Source organism: Populus euphratica, unplaced genomic scaffold, assembly GCF_000495115.2.
Source record: "Populus euphratica unplaced genomic scaffold, PopEup_1.0 scaffold46.1, whole genome shotgun sequence".
NCBI lineage: Eukaryota > Viridiplantae > Streptophyta > Magnoliopsida > Malpighiales > Salicaceae > Populus > Populus euphratica.
In genome coordinates, this window is record NW_011499852.1 from 2,776,321 (window position 1) to 2,801,178 (window position 24,858).

The following is a 24,858-nucleotide window of genomic DNA, read 5'->3' on the forward strand; positions in this document are numbered from 1 at the left end:
ATAAAATTTCAGGTTGCATCAAGAAATTTTAGTATAAAAATTTTGTTTTCATTATCCTATTTTATTTATTTAATATTATTTATTTATTTTTAATTTAGATTTATTCTTACTTATTAGATATTGTTTAGAGATTTATTTTATTATTAAATTTATAATAATTAATTACTAATTTAGGATTATTAGCTTTCAATCCAAAAAAGTTTTATTGTTAAATTAGAGTTTTATCAAATCTAATTTTTAACTTTTCATATTATTATCTATTTTATTGGAAATTTATTGATCACATAATCAAGAGTTTTCATCAGAATGAATATCTACTTCTTAGCCAAATAAAAGCATGTTTACTAACTTAATAAGGAACATTGAGCACGAGGAACTAAATCAACCACACAAGTTTATGCAAAGGCCTCCAGTTCTGCATGCAGAGAAAAGGACTTCTCTTGTCATTTAAAAAATAAAACGATCAAAATGAATTTTTCAACTCATTTTTAAACTACCACTTATTTTTCACTTGGATTCTTTCATTGAATCTTGCCATTTGTCAACAAATTTGCTTAAATTAACCATCAATTTGGGCTTATAGTAGCACGAATTAAAAAAAAATAAAGCATTGTTGCTATCTAGAATGCTTTGTATCTAAATGAATGATGATAAATAATATTTTTACATAGTTTTTTAAATAGTATTTAATTACTGTTTTGAGATAGAAAAATAAGGGCAGTAAAAATAAAAATATGTTTGGTTAGAGAAATAGAGAAAAAAATATAAAAATAATCTCGAAAATAATTTTAAAATGAATTTATGTATTTTCAAAATAGAAGGTGCGGAAGAAATAATTTTAAAATGGAAATTGCCTGTGATTGGAGTAAAAAAAAATTGAGAGCTAACCCTGCGCATTCTTTAGAAGTTTTAGGATTTCTGCAGCTACTAACTTATGGACTGGCCTCTGATTTTAATTTTGACTAGCTTTTGAAGTATTTGGAGATTATTTCACAGCATAGCCAAGCTCCTAAACTATCTGTATCCTTGGTGAAGGCAATGAGACTAGTTTAGTTTATATGACACATCAAGAAATTGTTTGTTTTAGGTTTGTTAATTTTAGTTAATGAAAATCTATGGACATGGATAATTGTATTGTATTTTTAAATTATTCAAACTATGAATGAATTTTTACTTGAATCGTGTATTTAAAAGTGCTTGAACTATATATGAAAAAAAAAAATTACTTATGATTTACAATCCAAGTTTACATTGCATTTTTTGTGTCATGTCAAAAATGCATTTTGACAACCTTGGTTAGGGTGGTTTCTTGTATACGGGCTTAGTCCATGATATTAGGGACTTTGTGTAGTGATTTTATAACAATGGAAAGCAAAAGAGTGGTTGCAATATTTAAGGGATGCTTGTTGTCAAGACTGAGGAAAACCTCATGATCTTCTAACCTTTTCATGTTTTATCCTGTTTGCAGGAGTTGCTCATTAGAGAATTCTCTTTTCACAAATTGAATGCTAATTTGCTCTGGCCAGGGACATTTGCATTTGCAGAATGGTTAGTTCAGAACAGGCCATTGGTTGAAGGGCGGCATTGCATTGAATTGGGCAGGTATCATTCTTGCTCCTTGTCTCTGATGGTATTAGATTTTCAGTAGTATTGCTCAACCTTCTTCTACGAAAGGCTATTTGAGGTGATAATTCATGGTTAAATTCCTATCATCTACCTTCTTTTCCCATTTCATGTTTGGCCTTACTTCAAGTTGATTGGTTTACTGTGCATCAATGTCAATCTATTTTTCAAAAACTCTTATAAAATGGTGGGATCATAACTGTGAGGTATTCTACTGTCTAATAAAGTTAAATAAATATATATTTTTGTGCTTAACATCTGTGGTCAAGTCTTGTATGTGTGCCCCTTGAGTTCCCTACGCTTCCTACATGTTTTTTAGCCATTAATTTGGAGATTTGAGCCTTGAATCAATGGGCCAAGGTATAAACCTCCTCATTAGGATTATTAACTGCAGTTTCATTTTCTTCAAGCTGCATCACAATGTGTCCTGTGTTATTTTCAATTGAGGGCCTTAAATTTTGTCTTACCTAGTAATTTACCAGCTGCTCCACTTGTTTTTTACTTTGAAACCATTATTCTTCTCTTGCTGATATGGACACTTCTATTTGTGCAGTGGCACTGGAGCTTTGGCCATTTTTCTTCATAAATCATTCCATCTTGACATCACAACATCAGACTATAATGATCAGGAAATTGAAGAAAACATAGCTCACAATTGCAGAGTGAATGGAGTCACACCAGTCCTTCCTCACATTAGGCGTGAGTTGCCTCATCCTCTAACTAACAAAGAAAGATATTACCTGCAATTATTCAGTAGACTCTTGTAAGCATATGGTTCTTCAGGGTTCCCAACTTTCTTGTACGTCTGGGAAACTAAATGTTCATTGTGAATCAACTTGATAGATAACGTGGCTAGTGTAATCTCTTCCGCATGATCCTATGCAGGCTATCAGGTGGGTGTGATCATCCATATGTGACCTTCTTTCTTTGTGATGATTATGAGAGGCATAGTAGTAATCATCATGGCTGGAATTTAAAACTGGTTTCTTTTATAGATATAGAACTTTTAATCGTCTTGTCATAGCATTCTTTTAATTGTTTATCATTTATTGTATTTTTCATTTTATGTGATTTTTCTGGGACTGGATTATGTTCAACAAGAATGTTTCTGTTTATCTAGATTCTTGGGGAGACACCTTTCCAGCTGCTGATCTTGACTGGGATCTGGTTATAGCTAGTGATATTTTACTGTGTAAGTTTCTAATTTATCACCTGCAAATTGAATAATGCCCTTTACAGAAATGAGAAGTTACTTGATTCAATTAATTCTCTGATTGATATTTTCCTTTTGTGATTGAAAAACACCATTCAAGAAAAGCAATGAAATCATGATCCTGTAAAGCATAGGAAGACTCACAAAAACTCGAAAACCAAAAAGAAGATTAAGTTTCTTGTTGATATGAATGCATAACTAATGCCCCCTTGAAAGTTCATTCTTGATGGCACAATTATCTGATGGTTCGGAATAAAGATTTTTTTTTTTTTTTTCCATTCATGGGTAACCAACTTCCTTGGAGATTGTTTCATAGTTGATACTGTACTTTGGACCCTAGATCTGGGAATCATGGATCTTTATTATTCGTTAGTTTCTTAACTTTTATGCCCCTTTATTAAGTGCTTTTGTTATGGATTTAGTAACTCAATTCTTTTGATTTACTTAATTGTTGCAAAGTGAAAAATAGAACCATATTGCAAAGTGACTCGAGTAATACAGTTTTTGTATAATTGTAGAGAACAAATAATTGAGTATTCTGTCTTGTAACATAACATGTCATGTTTGATGGTCAAGAAATTGATATCCTGGTTATATTGAAATTCGTCCATATTTGATTGAAACTTCACTTTTGATTTCTTGCATCTCTCTTTCTTTAAGAAATTTCGTAAGATTTTTTTGTTCTCCTTTATTCTGTGCAGATGTGAAACAGTATCCAAACTTGATAAAAACACTTTCCTTTCTCCTCAATTCTTACAAGCTGAAAAATGACAGAGCAGGCTCTATCGTGGAAAATGAGCAGAATGGAGGTATCATGCTCTCCATTTCAAGAGGTGAAAGTAGAATGTCAAGCTCAAGAATTTGATGATTTGTTTTTGGTCTGATACTGGCAGGAGCACATAATATCGGGTTGCCTAGGCCAGCTTTTTTAATGAGTTGGAGACGTAGAATTGGCAAGGAGGACGAATCTCTCTTCTTTGATGGTTGTGAGAGCGCCGGGTTACAAGTGGAGCATCTCGGATCCCGTGTTTACTGTATCACACCCAAAGATCAAGTGTCAGGATACCAAATAGAGTTAACCAGGTGAATTACCCGCCCGATGCCGCAGGTATAACAGGATATTTAAGAGTTTGAAACACAAAAACATTGAAAGCATTTGATATTTAATGGAGCAACCACATGGCGATGGCGAGCTGATTGGTTTTACTTTTGCATCAACGCATGTTAATCATGGTGGGTTGCTTAAACTAACAATAAAAAATAAAACTATCATTTAGTCTGCATAGTAAACAAATTTGAAGGGTGTTCATTTTGTGTCATTGCGATATGCAATAATCATTAGTTACCTGTAATGAAAAATGCTAATGGATATCTTTGGATCCTGATGTTGACTAATCTGATCATGCTTTATGTTGTCCAAGAGATTTTTTGGGTTTATTGGGGGGGTTGGTCCATTTTATTTGGATGCATCAGAAACCATTTCAATTTCAAACAAACAAAAATGTTTTAAGGATTGGCAAACTAATCTCACAGGTTAAACACAAAAGGACAACACAACATCAGACGAAAACAAACCAGATTAGTTGTTCCAAGTCATCCAGTTAAAACAAACCCAACCGAAATGCAGTTTGATTTAGTCAAGCCTAGTAACTGTAACGACAAACAAATTGGTACATTCATGCTACCTTCTGGAATTACAAACAAAAAACATGTGAATTTCTTTGTTACTTTCTTCCAGATCCAACTATAAAACATGTTGTATTCTAATCGGGGAAAGAAAGAAAATGGATGCCCTCTATAATCAAGCTCATTGTCCAGCTCTGTGTTTTCATAGCACTCCGAATTATATGTAGAAGCTCAACATCAGAGTAAATGGAACTGCAGTAGTAGCTCTCAAGGGAAATGCATTGTTTGGAACAAGTTTTGTAACTAGCAAACAGAGGGCTTTATTTGTCAAGGGGTCATCATTGACAAAACAGTAAAAAATGTTAATATATAATAAAGATTGTTAATTTAATTCAATTGTATAATTAAATTTAATTATAGAATTTATTATTTTATTCTAAATATAAAAATTATAATAGTTTGATGCATTGAACTCAAATTATTCAGTTCGGCAGAGGTTGCGTTTCTGTTTAGCTTTTCCTTCATTTTCGTTGTCTTTTCCTTCAACTACTCAAGGCGGCGTAAACTGGCAGTATGACACGTAGTTTTGAGGTGGGCTCAACTGGAAGATATTTCAGCTGTGACATCGAACAAATTCAACTCGAGAATCAATGGTCGGTCTTTGAAGCTGTTAAGTACTACCTCGTATATATGAATGTCTTGAACCACTCGTTAAGTTAGCAATGTTTATTTTTGTATTTAAAAAAATTAATTTTTCTATTTTAAATTAATATTTTTTTAATATTTTTAGATTATTTTAATATATTGATATTAAAAATAATTTTTTTAAAATTAAAAAAATATTATTTTAATATATTTTTAAATACAAAATATTTAAAAAATTAACTCAATCATGTTTCAAAACTTCCAAACAAGTCGTAATTATATGTTTACGCAGCTGTGGTTATTTTCAAAGCAAATCATGACTTTTAAATGCTTGGTAATGAAAGAATCACAATATACTATTTATGTTGGACCATTTAAAATTGGTTAAAATTACAGGTTCAAGGAAAACAACTCTATGCCCTTTTTTTTTTCAAATCTGTAGCATGAAACTCTCCATTGTTGATTTAAATGATTTTACTGTTCATGAAGGTATTTTTACTATTTTAATTATTGGTTTAGCCTGACCAGATGTAATTTAAAGTTAATTATATTGGATCAGACTTAATTAAAAAAATTAATTTTTATTTTTTTAATTGTGTTTTATTCAAAAAATTTAAAAGAAATTATTTGATAACGTAACATTTGTATAATTTGATCACAATTTCAATTTTGTTATTGCCAAGTTTGATCTAGTTAAAAAAATTAGTTTTTATTTTTATTTTTAATTGTATTTTATTCAAAAAATTAAAAAAAATTCATTTGATGACATAGTATTTGTAGAATTTAATCACAATTCTAATTTTATTATTGCTGGGTTTTATCCATTTAAAAAAATTTAGTTTTTATTTTTATTTTTAATTATGTTTTATTTGAAAAATTAGAAGAAAATCGTTTGATAATATAATATTTATAGAATTTGATTGCAATCTCAATTTTATTTTTAATAATATTTTTATATAATATTGTTGCATGCTTAAGAAATCATAAAAAATATAGCTCTTAATAGACAGATTTTTTACGCGATGAAATTACACAAATTTAATATAATAATAAAAAATATTTGATATCAATATTATTTATTTTATAATGTAATAATAGTAGTTAAATCTATAATATTTAATTAAATTAAAAACCATCAATATATATACATATATTATTTTATAACAAAAAACATTCTTTTAACCAAATACATTAAATTATTTTTTATTTAATTTTAATTTCAATTAAAATTTTAATCAAATATATATATTTTAAAAATTAATCTTAATTAAAAATAATGTTTTTTAAATATCTGCAACAGCTATTACAATTCCAAGATTGACAGGAAACCTATGCTGTTTTAAAACATCTGTCATCCTTCGATAACATGTAAAGCAAACAAAAGGGTGGTCCCTGTCTGCCGACCTTTCTACGAAGACGAAACTTCGAGGAAATTGCCTGACCTCGTAATTATTGTCGTCTCAGAGTGTATGTGTGTCTGCATGCACGATATATTCTTGCACGGAATTGTCTTCTTATAAACCATGTATTTCGAGACTATTATTTTTATTTTAAATTTAATTTTTTGGGTTTTTTTTTTAAATATATAAAAAATAAATTTTAAAAAATAAAAAAATAATATTTAAATATATTTTCAAATCACAATACAAAACATAACCTGATTTTAATAGCAAGAACTTGATAATCACATATAATTAGATAACCATAGTATATATCTACATATACCCCGCTGCCCAAAAAAAAAAATCCACTTAAAACAAATGGATTCCATCAAGAGACCTATATATTACGTACCTTGTGAGAATTAATTTGATTAAAAATTAACACATCTAGCATTCCTGTATCTTTTAAAAATAAGTGTGGGTTTTTGTTTCAAAAATTGGGATTTCAGAAGTTAAGCCAAGATTTGAAAGCAATATTACCTAAATTGAGGGATGGAGGGAGGGAGGAAGCTTCGCAGAAGCTGCATGTCTAGGGTTCAGCACACATGCATGTAGGGCAAACATTCGGATATGGCCTGTGGGATATCGAAAGGTAGACGTTATATATGCAAGATTTGGATGGGAGTACTATACACGTGGTGCTTTTGGAATTAATGAAGAAACTTTTGCATAAATTAATTATGAAGACGATGACCAAAAATTATATTCTCTCTTTATTGCCTTTCATTCCTCACCTCCCCAGGCATCCGGATAAGAATTACAGAGCAAATGCAAAGAAAAGAGAGATCAGAGAAGCAACAATATTTATTTCATGATTATAAAATAAATAAATAAAATAACATTCTCCGCCCAAATATATTTGTAACCACATCATGTAAATTAAATTTTATAAGAATAATCATACCTCGAGTTACCTAAAAAAATAACATGCATTGCCCACATGGATATATAGGTCCCTCAGTGGCTGGTGTAAGAACTTCTTCGGAAAATCTTCAGTCCACCAGCTTTGTAGACCCACCGAAACCCTTCATTATATTTTGTGCTGAGACGTATAACGACGGAAAGCTTCTCTATGATTTTCTACTCGGCAGATCACACCATGGTCAACATAAAACAGAAATAAATATAAATAAATAAAAAGAAGTTAAAACTCATGGCAACTGAGGATGTAACTAGAATAACTTCAACGGCTAGCTGTACCCTGGAGAGTGCCGAAGTAGGAATTGAGATTTCAGGTCGGCGAAGTTCCACTATAATGTCTCAACTTGCTTCGTTGGTAAATATATAGGCCATCGGAACGCTTAATCCAAGCACTGTTCATCGGAAATTTCTTTCTGCCTTCCTTGACTTGGCTTTTTTGCTTTTTAAAATCGGGTGGCCACGCATCTCGTATCACACTCGCACTCACACTTGCTATAGGGTTCAAATAGATTCTTGACACCAGGTAGATGTTATTAATTGTTGTACGAAGCAAATGATGCATTAAATATTATTTAAACTTAAATAAGCACAAATTAAGATTGAGTAATCACTCGATAATAAAATCTAAACCGCATCGATCTGTTATAACTTTGAGAATACCTATCAATATATATACTATATATTTCTTAAATCATATCCTTGTATAAAAATTAATCGGTTATAAATTGTCATTTACCTATATCTTCTAATGTAACCATCATCTATTTTTCATAAGGTATTTCTTAATTGAGCAAAGATAATTCAATCAGAAATTAATTTTCAATGAATTTACTGATAGAAACTAAGCAATAAAATCTAATTTTTTACCATAAATAATCTATCAATTTTTTTTTAAAATCCCATGGCAATTAAATTTTTTATGAGAATACCTATAAATCAACAATCCCCGATGAGTAACTTGCTAATAACAAGTTTTTATTAGAAATTTCACCGGCAATTAAATACCAACGAACTTTTTTAAAAACCAACAAAATATTTTATTGATAGTTTTTTATTTTCTAATAATGAAAATAGTGATAATTTAATTCTTTTTCGTGGTAATAGATAAAAAAATTGTTGCTTCATTCTTTTTTTTTTAAAAAAAAATGAGAAATCAACTATAAAACGAAGATTAAAAAAATTATTTTATGACAAACTATTTATCAAGAAAAATAAATAAACTTAACACTAATATATAAAAAATAAAAATAGTGATGTGCTCCGAGATATATATCATTTTACCTCTTATTCTAGTATGCGCTTAGATGACCATGCGTGTAAAATAAATAAAAATAGTTCTCACGTATTTCCATGCCTTTTTGAGACATCTACAAAGAAATAATAATAACCCCATTTTTCTAGATACTTATGTGGAATTTTAGTTTAATATTTATATATATTCAATAATTGTGACTATTGACAATAACATATTCCATCAATTATTTAAACTTATATTTAAAAGATATCACTCACGTATTTCCACAGGTTATAATTAATCAAGCGATAATAAGGAAAATTGACAGATCAAAACCAGTCCTTCATTAAAGACAACTCTCACCGCATTAGATTAGTCTACGTGGTTGCAACACACTGGCAGCGAGAGGCGGTGAGGTGGTATTGCAAAACGACACACAACTCCATCAATCTCCTTGCCGCGTCCATGTCTTTGGATTTTTCTTGGTTGTCTTACTTAGGTAATTAAGGAGATGAGTGTGGAGGTCATTAGTTCTTGATCCTGCCTTACTTAGGTAATTAAGGAGATGAGCGTGGAGGTCATTAGTTCTTGATCCTGCCTTGTTTTTTTTATCTCCATTTTCGATGTAGTTGCAGGAAAGTTTTAAGCCATCTGCATGAAGATTCTTGACTTGTGCTCATTAATGCCTATTGGATCATAATCGACAATGGTTGTAGAATCTGGACGTAGCGGAGTATGTAATATATACGGAACTTGCCCTCATCATTGCCTAATACATCTTTTGAAGCCTTCATTTTAAAAAACAAATTTTAATTTTTTCAATTAAATTATTTTTATTTCATAATCTCAGGAAAATATTTATCCGAGTGATTCAGGTTTTTGTTTAAGTTACTCTTTTTTTATCTTATTTGATTTTGTCCTTCAAAATTTAATTTCTTCTGGAATTAAATATATCTTTATTTACAAATTTCGATGACCTCACTTAATTTTTCCAATACTTTATTTTTTATAATTTTTTTATTAATTTTTTATTTTATTTTTCTACATTTTGATTCTTAGAGATTAGTAATTATTATTATTTTTAATTCTTTTTCTATAATATCAAATCGAGGATTTTTTCTTCATTCTTTAATATATATATATTAATAGTGATTAAACATTAATTTTTTTTACGCTACAAAAACATTAGTCTAACCCAGCTTGCGAAGCACAAGTGGATTTTTTCTTCATTCTTTAAAATATATATATTAATAGTGATTAAACATTATTTTTTTTTACGCTACAAAAAAATTAGTCTAACCCAGCTTGCGAAGCACAAGCCAACTATCCAACACCATGAGACTCTCCTTTGGTTTCTAGCTAAAAACTAGTTGTGGACCCGTGCTTTGTTATGGGGCCAATTTGTTTTTCCGTCACTTGAGTCATATACTTGGTTTAAATAAATTGGTTTTATTTTAGTTAGATGATAAGAAAAAGACAATAATAGTAGAGTTGACCAAATTAAAAAGAAAAATGTTTACCATAATCTAGGAAAAAAACATTAAATATAATAGGACAAAGTTGGGTAAAAATGACACTAAAAAAATTAGATCGAGTGAACCCGAGTTAGCATGATAAATGTGTAACTCTTGTAATCAGGGCTAAGCCAACCCAAGTTATGTCGCCAAACTCGCAACTCGAATCATAAGATTACAATAACTCGTTAGGAAAACAATGAAAAAAAATCATAAATCCTATTAAAAAAACAAATGTCAACTTGTGTTAACTTTTCAAATTCATAACCTAAGTTATTAGACTGAAAACATTCTATTTAGAAAAACCATAAAACTTTTTTCCTAATCAATTAAATATTGAATGACAAAATAAAAAAAAGATTTTATCATACAAAAGGATTAAAAACAAAAAAAAATAGCAATTAAAAGAATGAATATTAAAATTAAATAAAAAATAAATTTTATGATGGAGAAATTGAAAATAAAAAACAATCAAAAACAAAATAAATTTTATGATGGAGAAATTAAAAATAAAAAAAAATCAAAAGAATAAGAATCAATATCAAAATAAGAAATACAATCAAGTTTTTTATTAAAGGGTGAAATTGAAAAGAAAAATCAATTTTAACGAGACCCAAATAAGGGGGAAAAAAGAATGAGAACCAAATTAAAAAAATAAAAAATTAGGATTGAAGGATGAAATTAAAAAAATTATTTTTTAAAAAAAAACCAGGCATAAAAATTAAAAATCAAAATAATAAGGACTAAAGTGAAAATCCCTATAAATTAGAGGATGACTCTGAATTTTTTCATGGTCAACTCGAATTTCAAGGGGAGGAGATAGACAATAAAAAGTAAGTATCGCCAACAAAAAATCACGTCATCATTGACCTCACGCGTTGCCCCAAAAACAAAAGGATATGGCGGTGTCTCTAATTACACAAGAAAGAGGTATTTTGGCTACTGGGAAGCACCATTCGAAAGGCATGGCTACTAGATAAATTCTTTTATATATATTTTAAAAAATATCAAATTACCCCTTAACTGATTTAATAATAACAAAAAAAAATTGTGAAAAATACAAAAAAGAACCTTGAGGCCAATTTTAATTTTTTTGGTTTCTAAGGTCATTTTGGTTGTTTTACTATGCTTTTTGTTTTTTATATTTATGAATATATAAAATTATCCATCAATTTACCTAATAAAAATGAAAACATCATTGTGAAAATAAAAAACATTGTTGGATGCCGGATTAGATAGTGCATAATTAATAAAACCCTGAATCTCAATACAATAATATATCTTACGCAACCCTTTAGGTAAATCTCGATACATTCATAAATGATTATTCATTACTTATGTCAAACCTATATAAAATATTGGTGACAACATGTATTAATTAATTATGTAAAGTAAATAAATAACAAGATATTATTTTAACTCAAACTTATGCAAACTATTTTAATAGTACAACTAATTCATTATCAATTATGTATATAATTTCAAATTTTCATGTATTTACCGAAAATTTCAATTTAATAATAAAATTAATAAAATATAAAACAGACATGTTAAATAAGACACTATTTATTTCATCACAAAATACATAAGTCACAAATTCAAATTAAATTTCATCAATTTACAGATAAATACACTTTTATAAAATCTCAAACAGACTCTAACATGTACAAATCATACATTCTTACAATAAATTTCTATGAAAAAAACTATAGAATAAATAAACACCAAAACAAAATATATAAACTATAAAAGCATACAATAACAATTAACATTTTAAAATTGAGTCTAAATAAAAAAATAATATTTTTACTTACTTAAAGTGGAGAATTCTCAATAGAGATATTGGCAAAATGAGTCTTAAATTGGGTGGATTTATAGTGAAAGATTGATTTATAATAAAATTACAAGAATTGTGGTGTTTGTTACTAAAAATAAAATAGAGGTTGGAGAAAAAATAAGAAAAGAAGAGAGGATGATCGCTAGTCGAGTAATAAATTAAATACTACTAATAAATTGATTGATGAATTTAATCAATAGATTTAAGTCCATTAGTAATTCTGCCTGTAAAAATAACAAGTTATCATATTTTTTAATTTTTTTCTACTGTAATTTTTTTAATATATAACGAGAAAATATTTTTATCGATATTTAATGATAGATATTGCAATAATATATTCAATAAAAAAAATTCCTATAATTTACCAATATTTTATGTTTGCATTTATTAATTTTGATGGGAGTGATTTATAATCAACAATTTATCTTCGTAGAGCGCATCCCTGTTTAACTGCAAATTGTCATCTACAATTATTAATTTCTATTAACCGAAAATCAATAATTCATCAATACAATTTTTTTTTCTCACAAAAAAATATCATAATAATTTAAGAAATTATCGTACCCTAGCCACGTCTGCCAACATGTATGAGAACAAAATACGAAATTTCCTGGAAGGTGCAGTGTACGTACAAAAGTAATCGTATTCCAGCTCCTATTTATAACTGTATCTTTCAATCCCTACGAACAAAGAGAAACAGAAGAGCACACTCCACTGTCTTGCCTTACCTTCTTACAATTTAGTGATATATTGGTTTTGTTGCAAGCCCAGCATGGCTTCATTGCAAGAACCATGGCTTTTGGAGAATGGCAACCTTAAGGGCTCAAGCAAGGAGATAAGACATGGAAGGACTGCACACAACATGTCATCCTCATCATTGCGCAAAAAATCAGACCTCACTCTCGTGTCAAAAGTTAAATGTGGAATGCTTAGACACTTGTTAACTAATCTTCAAGAGGTCATTTTGGGCACAAAACTTTCAGTTCTTTTTCCTGCCATTCCACTGGCCATTGCTGCTCAATGCTATGGCTTTGGGAGAGTAAGTATCCATTTCCCTATATTTCAGTATAGCTTATAGGGTTTGCACAATAAAAGAGAAAGGTCTGGGCACCTTGGCGTGTGAGGCGATCATCCTGATAACTCATTTTATGTGATCAAATCATCTTAATTACTTGTCTATGGTGATTGTCTCAAATGGTGATATGAATAATGATAGACTAATTAGAATTGATCGACTGATCAGCACATTAATCCGATAACTAATTAAAGGAAAAATGAGCTGTTGCACTTACACTTGAATGCACCGCACCGCACCACCCCTTAAAGAATCTGTTGAATTCTTTTCGTCAATCATATATATGACCGCGGGCTCTCGAAGCACCGAGTGAAAATGTTAAATTCCTATGATTAATTTATTTTGAGTATGTTGTAAGATTTTAATATCAAATATGTTTGCTAATATTGCCATTCATAAGAACTAAGAAGTAATTGAAAAGATTTAATTAGTTCTGTTTAGCTCTTTTCCTTTACTGGTTTCAATCTAACAGTGTTCTTGATTAATTTCACGTACCAGCCCTGGATTTTTGCTTTGAGCTTACTTGGACTGACCCCACTTGCCGAACGTGTCAGCTTTATAACAGAGTAAGGGATTATTTATATCATATAATATTAATTGATTTTCAATCTTATAGCTACGTACAACCATGCTAAAAGTTGAAGTACTGGGATTGATCGTTTTCAACTTTGTTTCCAAAAATTGCAGGCAAATTGCTTATTTCACCGGCCCAACAGGTATTGATCAACCCCTCAGTTTTCTTACCTGTCTTCAATACATGTCTGATGGTTTGCATTTTGGATAAAAACTGTGTGCATGGAAGCAAAAAAATATATAGTACTATTCTAGTTATGTAAGAGGGGGCCAACATTTCAACATCAAATTATTTTAATTAGTCATTAAGAAATCAGCATAGATTGTCTTGTAAATCATTCAGAGTTCAGGAATCAAACTAAATTAATTTAAAAAATGATGGGATCCATTCGGTTCTAAGCCTTTCTCGTGACCAGAAAAATACAAAAAACTGATAATTGTTTGGCGGGGATGTGATTCAGACTCCATGAGGAATTCAATCAACCAAGAGGAGATTTTGTCACGTATCATCAAAAAGCTTGTTGCTATGTCATTTTCTTTCAGTCTTCTGCCACTTCAACAGGATGAAGAGTTCTTCACATTAGTATAATCCCCAATCTTTTTAGCCATATATATACTTGTTAATTATTTAAAAGATCCTAGACAGAAAGAAGAAGACATGATTGGCATCGTTTATGGACTCACATACTTTGCACCAATAAAAAAGGCAATGTGCCCGCACCCTGCAGACTCACAGATAGTGAGCTTGCGCCATAAAAATATTGGTTAATCAATGTCCTTGTTGATCCTAATTGGCTTTGTCAGCCTTGCAAATAAGAACCCTAAGCCAGTAAATATCCAGCCAGCACTGGTGCACGTGTATAATGTCAATCCATGTACATGAAAAACCTTGCTGGAATTGGGCTTGTAATAATACTTCATACACGCTTGTATGGAAATTTCAAAATTATTGAAGGAAACTTAAGTAACCATGAATTCAATTCCTTTTTATATATCTTTGTTTTTGCAGTGGGAGGGCTACTGAACGCAACATGCGGCAATGCTACAGAACTGATAATAGCAATTTTTGCACTGTGGCAACACAAAGTAGAAGTGGTGAAATATTCACTCTTGGGTTCGATAATATCAAACCTACTATTAGTTCTTGGCACCTCGCTCTTCTGTGGTGGCATTGCCAATCTTGGAAAGGAGCAAAAATATGATAGGGTAAGCTAGCTGTTGTAATCTGAAAAGTTCATTAGTTCTGAATCCCTCTTCTTCTAATTATATGAAGACCAAAGTTTGATCATAACATTGGCATGGTTATAAATGAATGAACAGAGACAAGCTGATGTGAACGCACTGCTTCTGCTTTTGGCATTGCTGTGCCATATGTTGCCACTTTTGTTTCGGATTTCTGGAGCCTCCGCTTCCCTCACGGCAGTCCCAACACTGCAGTTGTCGAGAGCAAGCAGCATTGTAATGCTGATTGCATACATTACATACATCATTTTTCAGTTAGTGACACACCGACAATTATTTGAAGCACAAGAGGTGATTAATTGGTCTAATTATTCGTTTCCATCTGAATGGTGTGATCAAATTAAATCTTAAAAAAGACATAAAATTAAAATGCATTTGAAGTTTCTTCAAGATGGATTAGCTGAGATATTAATTACATGGCGCAACTCATCAGGATTCAGAGGAAGATGATGGTGATGTGAATTCAGAAGAAACACCTGTGATAGGATTCTGGAGTGGAATAATTTGGCTGGTTGGAATGACTGCTGTCGTAGCCTTGTTGTCAGAATATGTTGTGGGGACAATCGAGGTATTTACTAAACTAATAAGCATCTTGTAAAAGTAAGCTTCTTAGCTACTTTTAATATTACTGTGGCATGAACTGAAAAATATACCTTTTGATTTCACAGGAAGCTTCAGAATCTTGGGGCCTTTCTGTCAGCTTCATTAGCATTATCTTGCTGCCAATTGTTGGAAATGCGGCTGAACATGCTGGAGCAGTCATTTTTGCTTTTAAAAACAAGCTGGATATATCTTTGGGTGTTGCACTAGGTTCTGCTACTCAAATTTCTTTGTTTGTGGTAAGTTTCATAATTAAAACTCAAAGGGTATCGATCTTCCGACCTAACCTTTCTCCTTCTCTGAAAAAATGAAAAGTCTGAATCAAGTCTTAACTTATATTTGCTATTTGACTTTCAGGTTCCACTCTGTGTAGTTGTTGCTTGGATGTTGGGCATTACTATGGATCTTAATTTCAATCTCCTTGAGACTGGTGCTCTTGCTATATCAATAATCACCACAGCCTTCACCTTACAGGTAATTTATACCACTAACCAATTCTTCACCAGTTAATCTAATAACACCAAGATTACTTTTTAGAATACTGATTAATGGAATCTCCCTTTTCTATTTTTAAATCACTGAAACTTGATAGAGCTCATTTTATGCAGGTTAGCCCCTTTGATTTTTAATGAAATTTAATTGCTTTATTTGTTACAGGATGGTACTTCTCATTACCTGAAAGGATTGACTCTATTGCTGTGCTACGTTGTTATTGGAGCATGCTTTTTCGTATCCAAAACACCACTGAGTAAGGCCTTGCAAAATTTGTAGAGGCTTAGTTAAGAATTTTAATTCTATCCCTTCCATCCATTGCAATTCCATTTCATAACCAGATTTTGTATTTTTATTCTTATTCAGACCACGGAAATGTCATCGACTTGGGTGTCACTTCCGAGGTCGGAGTCATCACAGCTTAACAGGTGGGTTCTGTTCGATTCATAATCAGTCAATGCCTTTATTATTTACACACAACATATTATTTCAAGTCAATACTTGATCGTGGGCATACTGCGCAATGTGAAAACAGGGCCTGGCCTTTTTAGGGTTGCTCCCCGAATGAAGATCACAGCATCAAACATCACCAACAGATTGAATGAATTTCTTATTCTTTCATTTTGCTCCACCTGTCCTGGCCTGCATGCCTGCCTGAAAGCAAGCAATATTTTGCATTTTGCTTGTCCATGATGTACTTGTTATCCCTTCAAAGCTTAAATGCCAGGCACCATTGTGGCTTTAAGAATACAGGCCACTGCTTATGTAATGTATAGATTTCTGGGTGTTTTTGCAACCGAGTTTTTGTATCTTATGCCAATATATAAAAGGTGGCATATGGCACAAGGGTTATATATCCAGTACTCTTGTAATAAAATAATTAGTCAATGAGAAGATTTAGTTGTTTGTGTTTGCAACTTGATTAATCTATATTGTTGATCATCATTTTCAAGAACAGATGCTATCAGTGTAAGAAATGCCTGCCTGCCATGCAGAGATCCCAAGAACTTGTAGTACAAAAAAACACAAAATAAAAATAAAGTAAAAGGAGTATATAAACATTTTAAATGATCTGATAAACATATATATTGGGTTCTGCCTAAAATGAACGAATAGTTTAATTTGTTTTATTCTTTCATCCTTTAATTCTGCTCTCTCCTATTAAGAAGTTGAATTTCAGAAACTTGTTGACGGAAAAACACAAAGAATGCTAAATGAGTGGCTCAAGCCGTAAATTAATTAATCCTAATGTTCTTAGAAAAAAAAAAAAAGTTTGGTGTGGTAAAATTCCAAACGATCTCCAGGGTTCAACTTTTGGTGATAGCACGCTTTCAAATTTGGTCCCAAAAATTTGGCTCGGAGGAGTTATTTTGTAGTCTTCTCATTTATGTATCTTGAGAGCATCTCTAATTGCAAAAGGTATTTGCAAGAGCCAAACTATTATTAATATGGTATATATTTTAAATAGTATAAATATGACTCTTTTTTTTTATGTGTACTCCAATATTGACAAATGTTATTTTGACAACTCATTTTGATGTTATACAACTACTTACATGGAACTAATTTAATTAGTTTTTATATAATATAATTATGTTATTAATTATACAATTGATGAATTCGAGTAATTTATCACAATTAAATATAAAATTAATGAGGTGATAAAAAAGTTAAAAGATATAATTTTAAATTCAAGATAAAAGATTAGGGAGTTTGTGGACAAACCATTAAGAATGTTATTTCTTTTATTTTTTTTTTCTAATTTGGTTCTTATTGAACTAAATTATAAGCCAATTTATTGTAGAAGAGGGGGATTGAAATATTAGGGAATAAATTAAAAAAAAACATTGGGAATGGGTGGATTTAAAAAACCTGGGCAAAATATTTATTGGAGTTCCTATACTTTTTAAATTATAGATATCGGATCTTTTTAACTTTCAAAATTAAAAAAAAAATTAATTTTGATCCTAAATTTTATTTTTTGTCTTTGGTGTAAAAGATGTGAGAAAAAGTCATAGAATTCAACATTAGAGAGAGAAAAAAATTTTGTAAACACTAATTTTGTCCATAAAAATAGTTAAAATTGGTGTTAACTTGTTTTTTTTTTTAATGAGAGAAGCTCATATTAGGGAGTGTTTTTACCTTAAAATTACTAAGAAAAACATATATGTTTTTGGTAAATTTTTTTGTTTCAAGTTCATTTAGGATTTTAAAATAGTTTTTTAAGCCATGAATAGATTTATCAAGTTGCTTATGATATTTTATATATATTTTAGGTAAAACATATTTTAAAATTTTAATTTTTAAGTTGAAAAAACCACCGATCTTGTTTTTCTAGCCATTGTAATGGTAAAAAACCAGATAATATAGATGATATATTGTCTAATATTTTTTTGAAAACCGAATTAGGGTGGATGTGAAAACAAAAACAAAGACCTAGTTTTTTATGAGAGGAGCTCATATTAGGGAGTTTTTTTACCTTAAAATTACCAAGAAAAACATATTTGTTTTTGGTAAAAATTTTTTGTTTCAAGTTGATTTTGAATTTTAAAATAGTTTTTTAGACCATGAATAGATTTATCAAGTTGCTTATGACATTTCATATATGTTTTAGATAAAAAATATTTTGAACATTCAATTTTTAAGTAGAAAAAACCACCAATCTTGTTTTTCCGGCCACTATAACTGTCAGAAACTAGATAATATAAATGATACATTATCTAACTTTTTTTTTTAAAACCGAATTATGGTGGATGCGAAAATAAAAACAAAGGCCTATTTTTTTTTTATGAGAGGAGCTCATATCAGAGAGTTTTTTACCTTAAAATTACCAAGAAAAATATATTTGTTCTTGGTAAAAAATTTTGTTTCAAGTTGATTTTGAATTTTAGAACAATTTTTCAGGCTATGAATAGGTTTATCAAGTTGCTTATGATATTTTATATATGTTTTAGGTAAAAAAATATTTTTAAAATTCAATTTTTAAATTGAAAAAATCATCAGTCTTGTTTTTCTAGTCACTGTAATAATTAGAAACTAGACAATATAAATAATGCATTGCCTAACTTTTTTTTTAAACTGAATTAGGGTGGATACGAAAACGAAAACAAAAACAAAAGCCTAGTTGTGCGGCCCTTGATAAAATCGGTCAGGTTAACAACACTTTTTTAAAATTATTTTTTTATTTTTTTAATTAATATTTTTTTGTATGTATTTAAATGAATACTTATTATTATTATTTTGTTTTGTTTGTAAAGCTTCTTGTAAATAAGAGTTATTTTTTAGTATGGAAACAGGAAATGATATGTTAATTGACAAAAAAAAAATATTATGGCTTTTAGGCTGGAGATGCCTTGAGTGACATATTTGGTGGAGTCGTTTTTAATGAATATAAAAAAGAAACATTGTTGGGGGAAAAAACAATATCTTCCAAAGTACAAGGACTATCTCACAACAATATAATAATTTATAAATGAGAGGTGGATCATTTCTTATAATCTTCTAGATGCTTCTTATTTAATTAAAAAAAAAAAGTTCTCCTAACAGTCAAAGTCTATTATTACACTAAACGTTAGGTTTTTTTTTTTTTTTTTTCCCACACAAAGTTCTCCTAACAGTCATAGTCTATTATTACACTAAACGTTAGGCTTTTTTTTTTTTTTTCCCACACATGACAATTTAGTGTCATATTTTTGCTTTCCATTATTCCATCATCAATAAGATTTAACAGCATGGAGCACGTCTCCGCCATCTCGAAATTAAATGAAGAACGAACAATTCGGCCGTGTCCGAATGCTGAACAACCGAGAAGGCCCCAAGGAAGGCGCGCATAGAGCGGGCAAAATATTAATAGCATTTTTACTCCCCATGGTTTCTCAATATCTCATTTTTGCACCCAATACTTGCACATTTCCATTAACAAAAGCTAAGCCAAATGGCAAATACCTATTTCTTTATTTTTATTTTTATTTTTATTTTCACTTTTTTCCTCTTATGAATCGTCCCTAAGGTTTCATATAATAAACATGTTAGTATTCATTACACTTTTATAAAAATAATACAAATAAATTAAAAAAAACCTCTAGTTACTGCAGGATTTTATAAAATTCTGTAGAATATAGAATTGAATATTGAGAATGTTAAGATAATAGGATGAGGGTAATATTAAAAGCTTTTAAGAGGTTAAGGGAGAAAATTGAACAAAAAGGGTTAATATTGAAAATGTTTTTAAGTAATAGGATGAGATGAAGAATATAGAAACTTATAGGGGCTAAATAAAAATTAAAATGTAGTTTGCCTATCTCTATCAATGAAGAAATATTTCTAATCAATCAGGCTGTGTGCTTCATCATCCCTCGATAGACCCGCACACACCAAATCTTTAATAAAACAAAACACTCGCTCTATTCTGCTTAAAAATCCCAAGAGATCCTTCTGTTTAAGTTTGCTGTTCTCCCTCTCTCTGCGTTCTGCTACTATCCTTCTACCTTATCCCTTCTCTGCCCCTAACAAACTCTCAAGTTTGCTAATTCAAACCATGAGAGAAGAAGAGAGAGCCATTTTATCCTTCCAGACGTTACCAAACTTAAAAACCTCACTCTCTTCAATCTCTGAAGCCACGCCCCACCGCGAACCTCTGTGGAGAAACGCGCAATTCAGTTGCAGAATCCGGAATGGCGGAAATAATGGAAGTTTTGGCAATTTTGCTTCAGTTTCAATGGCGGAGACTAAGGAAGATGGAAGAAATGAGTTCGCACCGAGTTCGGCTCAGCTATTGAAGTATCCGTTGGCAATACTGGCTTATGTGCCTAGAGATGCTGCGATTTTTGCCGCTGGAGCTGTCGCTGGTGCCGCAGCGAAGACTGTCACGGCTCCGCTTGACCGTATAAAGTTACTCATGCAGGTGTTGTTTTAAGTTTCTGTGCTTTCAATTTTTATCACGTGTTTTTCGAGGTCCCGAGTCGTTAATGTTGCTACGTGGTTACTGAGAAAATGGAGTTTGAGCAGTTAATGTAGAATTCTCTAAATTGTGGATTTTATAGCTTCTATTTTGGTTACTGAGAGAAAAAACTATTTGGCATTATTATTATTATTATTATTCAAGCTAGAGAGTAGAGGTTTCAATTATCGATAAGGTAATTGCTAATTAGTAACATCATCAATAACGCTGATAGTGCTAATTTGATGTGTTTATAGACTCATGGAGTGCGGGCCGGGCAAGAAAGTGCTAAGAAGGCAATTGGTTTCATTGAGGTATTTAGCAAATTTCAATGTCGGTTACTTGTTTATCTTAACGAAGTTGCATATTGGTCAATTAACTGCAGGCAATAGTGATGATAGGGAAAGAAGAAGGAGTCAAAGGGTACTGGAAAGGAAACCTTCCGCAGGTGCTTGGCAGATTTTTAACTTTCTTGAATAATGAAGATGAGGTTTTGTTTTCTAATTTGGGATTTATGGTGGATATTTCAGGTGATTCGGATCATACCATATAGTGCTGTCCAGCTCTTGGCTTATGAAACTTACAAGGTAATACTAGTGAAAATGTGTTTAAGCAATTTCTAGGAAAGTGTTATAAATAATTGAGTTGCTATTATTTGAGGCATTTGATTTATTTATTTATTTATTTTTGCATGTGAATTTGTAGAAATTGTTCAAGGGAAAGGATGGTGAGCTTTCAGTTATTGGCAGACTTGCTGCAGGTGCTTGTGCAGGCATGACATCTACTTTTGTGAGTAATTCATCAATGGAAATGGAAATGGAAATTATATTGCTACCTGTTGGGATAGTGTTTGTGCTCAAAGAAGTACATGAATTTGTTTCTTAAAAAATTTTACTGTGTGCGTAGACATCCAATTTTGTATTGCTACATTTAAAAAAATGTAATATGTATCCAGTACTACATGCCTTTGAATCTTAAAATTATCTTGCTGTGTATATTTTTTCAGGTAACATATCCTTTGGATGTCCTGAGATTACGCTTAGCGGTTGATCCTGGCTTTCGCACTATGTCTGAGGTATTATATTGATTACTAGACTACGTTTAATGACAAGATGATCATTTATGAACAGAAGAGTATTGATGATGTCCAGATTGCATTGACAATGTTACGAGAGGAAGGAGTTGCGTCATTTTACTATGGTCTTGGGCCTTCTCTTCTTGGCATTGCTCCATATATTGCCGTCAACTTTTGCATTTTTGACTTGTGAGCACATTAATGCCTAGAGCTTCTTTCATTTATTTTTTATTTAGTTGTTTTTGGAAAAGAATGCAGACATAAAACAAGTGTTGGATGTTACTCCCTTTGAACAACAGGGTGAAGAAGTCATTGCCGGAGAAGTACCAACAGAAGACTCAATCATCTCTACTGACAGCTGTGGTGTCTGCAGCTGTTGCAACACTCACGTGTTATCCTTTGGATACAGTAAGAAGACAAATGCAAATGAAGGGTACCCCTTACAAATCAGTTTTGGATGCCTTTCCAGGTAAGGTGCACAAAAATGTAGAGAACAGACTTGCATGGAGATGCTTATTGTCTCTGAAATTACCATAAAAGGGTTCTAGTGGTAATGGACCAAGATACTTTGTGAGTGAGTAGACAATGGGACACTTAAGAGAGGCTTAGAGTGCAAGCAATGCTAATATCAGCAGAGCAAAAGGGCCATCAATCACATATTAGCCTATCTTGCTTTTCTCATTTGTTAGTGCATATGTCTATTATTGATTATTGAGCCCATCATTCACTCCACAAAACTCCAATTTAGCCACTTGTCTCTTGAGCCGATGCCCAAGGGCATGTTAGTTCATGTTGAAAGAGCCTTAAATCTGTTTGTGTGGTCATGATATGCTATGGTCTTAACCCAATGCCAGGGTAATGTTAATTCAAGTTAAAAGAACTTTTAAATCTGTTTACAATACCTGTTGAGCTTTATTTTTTCTCTTAAATACCTTGATTCTGAAAATTTTAAGGACATCTCTGGGTCTGCTTCTATGCGTACTTGTCCAAATATTATTAAAAAGAAAACATGTTTCTAGTTTCTGACTGGATGCAGCTTCTCAAATTCTGTGCTGTTTCTTGAGCTTCTTAATGATAGAAGGCACCGTACAAAAAATAGTGCCTCTTAATTTTTCATGTGGCTGTAGCCCTTGTTTGAGTGGTATCACTTAAATCCTAAGGGCTCTTGGGTAAAGGTTCAAGTCTTGATATAGGTCATATATCTTAACCAAAATCTTATGCTATTAATTTCTACTTGCAATTTATTTTGGTGACTGAGGGATCGAATCTAATTTGGTCTTATTGATGCAGGAATCGTGCAGCGTGATGGAGTTATAGGCTTGTATAGGGGTTTTGTGCCCAATGCATTGAAGAACCTTCCAAATAGCAGGTTCGCTTACATTCCTGTTTCATTATTTGATATATTTGCATGGAAACATCCTTCAATATGATGTCTTATTTTGTTTGGAAACCGATGAGCTTCTAGTTTTCTTTGATCCGGGAATACTAGATCATTTGATGGTTAACTGATACTGTGTTAATCACATCTGGCATAGAAAATCTAAAATTATTGAACCCACATATAAGAATAACCGTGCCATATTTGGCTTTGCAACTCATCCTTTGTGCTGTCTGTACCTGTATCAAAAGGCACATGCTTCTTTCTTTTGTAAAATTCTTTGGTCCTAGGCACTTCGACTTTTTTTAATTTGGACCCTGGGGATAAATCTAATTCCATCAAGGTTTGTGAAACTTAATTTCATAGACACTCTTAACGGTTTCCAAATGTTGTTGGCACGGTGGAGATTATATGTTCCCCATACATGGAAGGATATAGGGGCTCACTGCGAAAACAAGTTGATTTCATAAGAAATTTCCTCCTTTGCTGACATGAAGGTACTTTCCTTTTTTCCTCTGCAGCATTAGGCTGACCACTTTTGATATCGTGAAGCGTCTAATTGCAGCCAGTGAGAAAGAGTTTCAGAGAATTGTGGAGGAAAACCGCCACAAACAAAGCCAGGACGCCAGTAATTGAACCATCCTGATAGTAGATTTCTTTGTATTGTTATGAACCGTTCTTGTTCCACTTTATTTTTGTTGCAGGCATCGTCTAGCGCTAGAGGAACATGTTCGTGTAGGAATTATGATTTTGGCAATTGCATGCCTGCATGATTTGTTAGGATTCTTAGCTGCCGGTAAGTTTTGCTGGGGCTATTGTTTTCGCAAGATGGTTACGTGCTAGTCAGGGTAGCTTATAATATAGGCCCAGTCGATTTGTTGTCTTCATTGCATCATCAATGACAAATATTTTGTGCAATTGAGGATCTTAGATTCAGGCTTCCTAACAGAAGAAACTGCTTTCTTTTTTTAAATCAGCGGAAACGACATTTTCTGAAAACAGAATTTACTAAAATTGATATGCAAATTTATTGTTAGCCTAATAACTTTCTTAATTTAGATGGAGTCATGCTGCATGAAGATGAAAGAATAGTAAACTTTCTCATTTGTTCGAGATAGATGAAGGAGCTTCGTTGTTTCTAAACATAACGGCTATAATTTTGTTTTCAAATAAAAAAGAGTATCAAGGAATTTTTTTTCCAAAATTCTAGAATTAATACTGTACTATACTTGTGCTTCCTTATTATCTTGAGATATTTTATTTTATTGAAAAAGTCATTTTTTATAAATAATAAAATATTTCAAGTTGATTTATAAAATAAATAATATAAGAGGGAAAGAAGAAGAAGTTTAGGAGTTCAATTCCCAGTTAAGCAAGCACTCACATTTACCAGTCAATGCTTTCGGGGCTCTAAGCTTTCTCCACAAAA

The 24,858-nt window shown here is 31.3% G+C and overlaps 3 protein-coding genes across 4 annotated transcripts; all 3 read left to right on the plus strand.

Moving 5' to 3' along the window:
• Positions 1-1,453: 1,453 nt before the first annotated feature.
• On the plus strand, positions 1,454-4,256 carry LOC105122032 (S-adenosyl-L-methionine-dependent methyltransferases superfamily protein; the record flags this gene model as incomplete). Its single annotated transcript, XM_011020935.1, has 5 exons — positions 1,454-1,602; positions 2,177-2,322; positions 2,744-2,815; positions 3,538-3,645; positions 3,730-4,256. Coding segments are annotated over 5 exons (669 nt in total), but the record flags the coding sequence as incomplete, so codon positions are not given.
• An 8,458-nt stretch (positions 4,257-12,714) lies between these two features.
• CAX4 (cation exchanger 4) lies at positions 12,715-16,994 on the plus strand. Of its 2 annotated transcripts, none has more exons than XM_011020821.1 (11): positions 12,715-13,094; positions 13,629-13,696; positions 13,818-13,846; positions 14,713-14,909; positions 15,024-15,236; positions 15,379-15,513; positions 15,614-15,784; positions 15,903-16,019; positions 16,203-16,293; positions 16,404-16,486; positions 16,600-16,994. In XM_011020821.1, the coding sequence occupies exons 1-10, from the start codon at positions 12,828-12,830 to the stop codon at positions 16,460-16,462; spliced, it is 1,347 nt and encodes a 448-aa protein (XP_011019123.1). In that variant the 5' UTR covers positions 12,715-12,827; the 3' UTR covers positions 16,463-16,486; positions 16,600-16,994. The 2 variants fall into 2 exon arrangements, with proteins under 2 accessions (XP_011019123.1, XP_011019122.1); XM_011020820.1 differs by having other exon boundaries at positions 12,716-13,094; positions 16,404-16,465; positions 16,573-16,994.
• Positions 16,995-20,419: 3,425 nt separating this feature from the next.
• LOC105121944 (probable envelope ADP,ATP carrier protein, chloroplastic) lies at positions 20,420-24,471 on the plus strand. Its single transcript, XM_011020822.1, has 11 exons — positions 20,420-20,940; positions 21,234-21,290; positions 21,362-21,424; positions 21,507-21,563; positions 21,682-21,765; positions 21,983-22,051; positions 22,128-22,240; positions 22,351-22,520; positions 23,342-23,420; positions 23,951-24,057; positions 24,134-24,471. Exons 1-11 carry the CDS (start codon positions 20,575-20,577, stop codon positions 24,142-24,144), a joined length of 1,176 nt encoding a protein of 391 aa, XP_011019124.1. The 5' UTR covers positions 20,420-20,574; the 3' UTR covers positions 24,145-24,471.
• Positions 24,472-24,858: the final 387 nt, after the last annotated feature.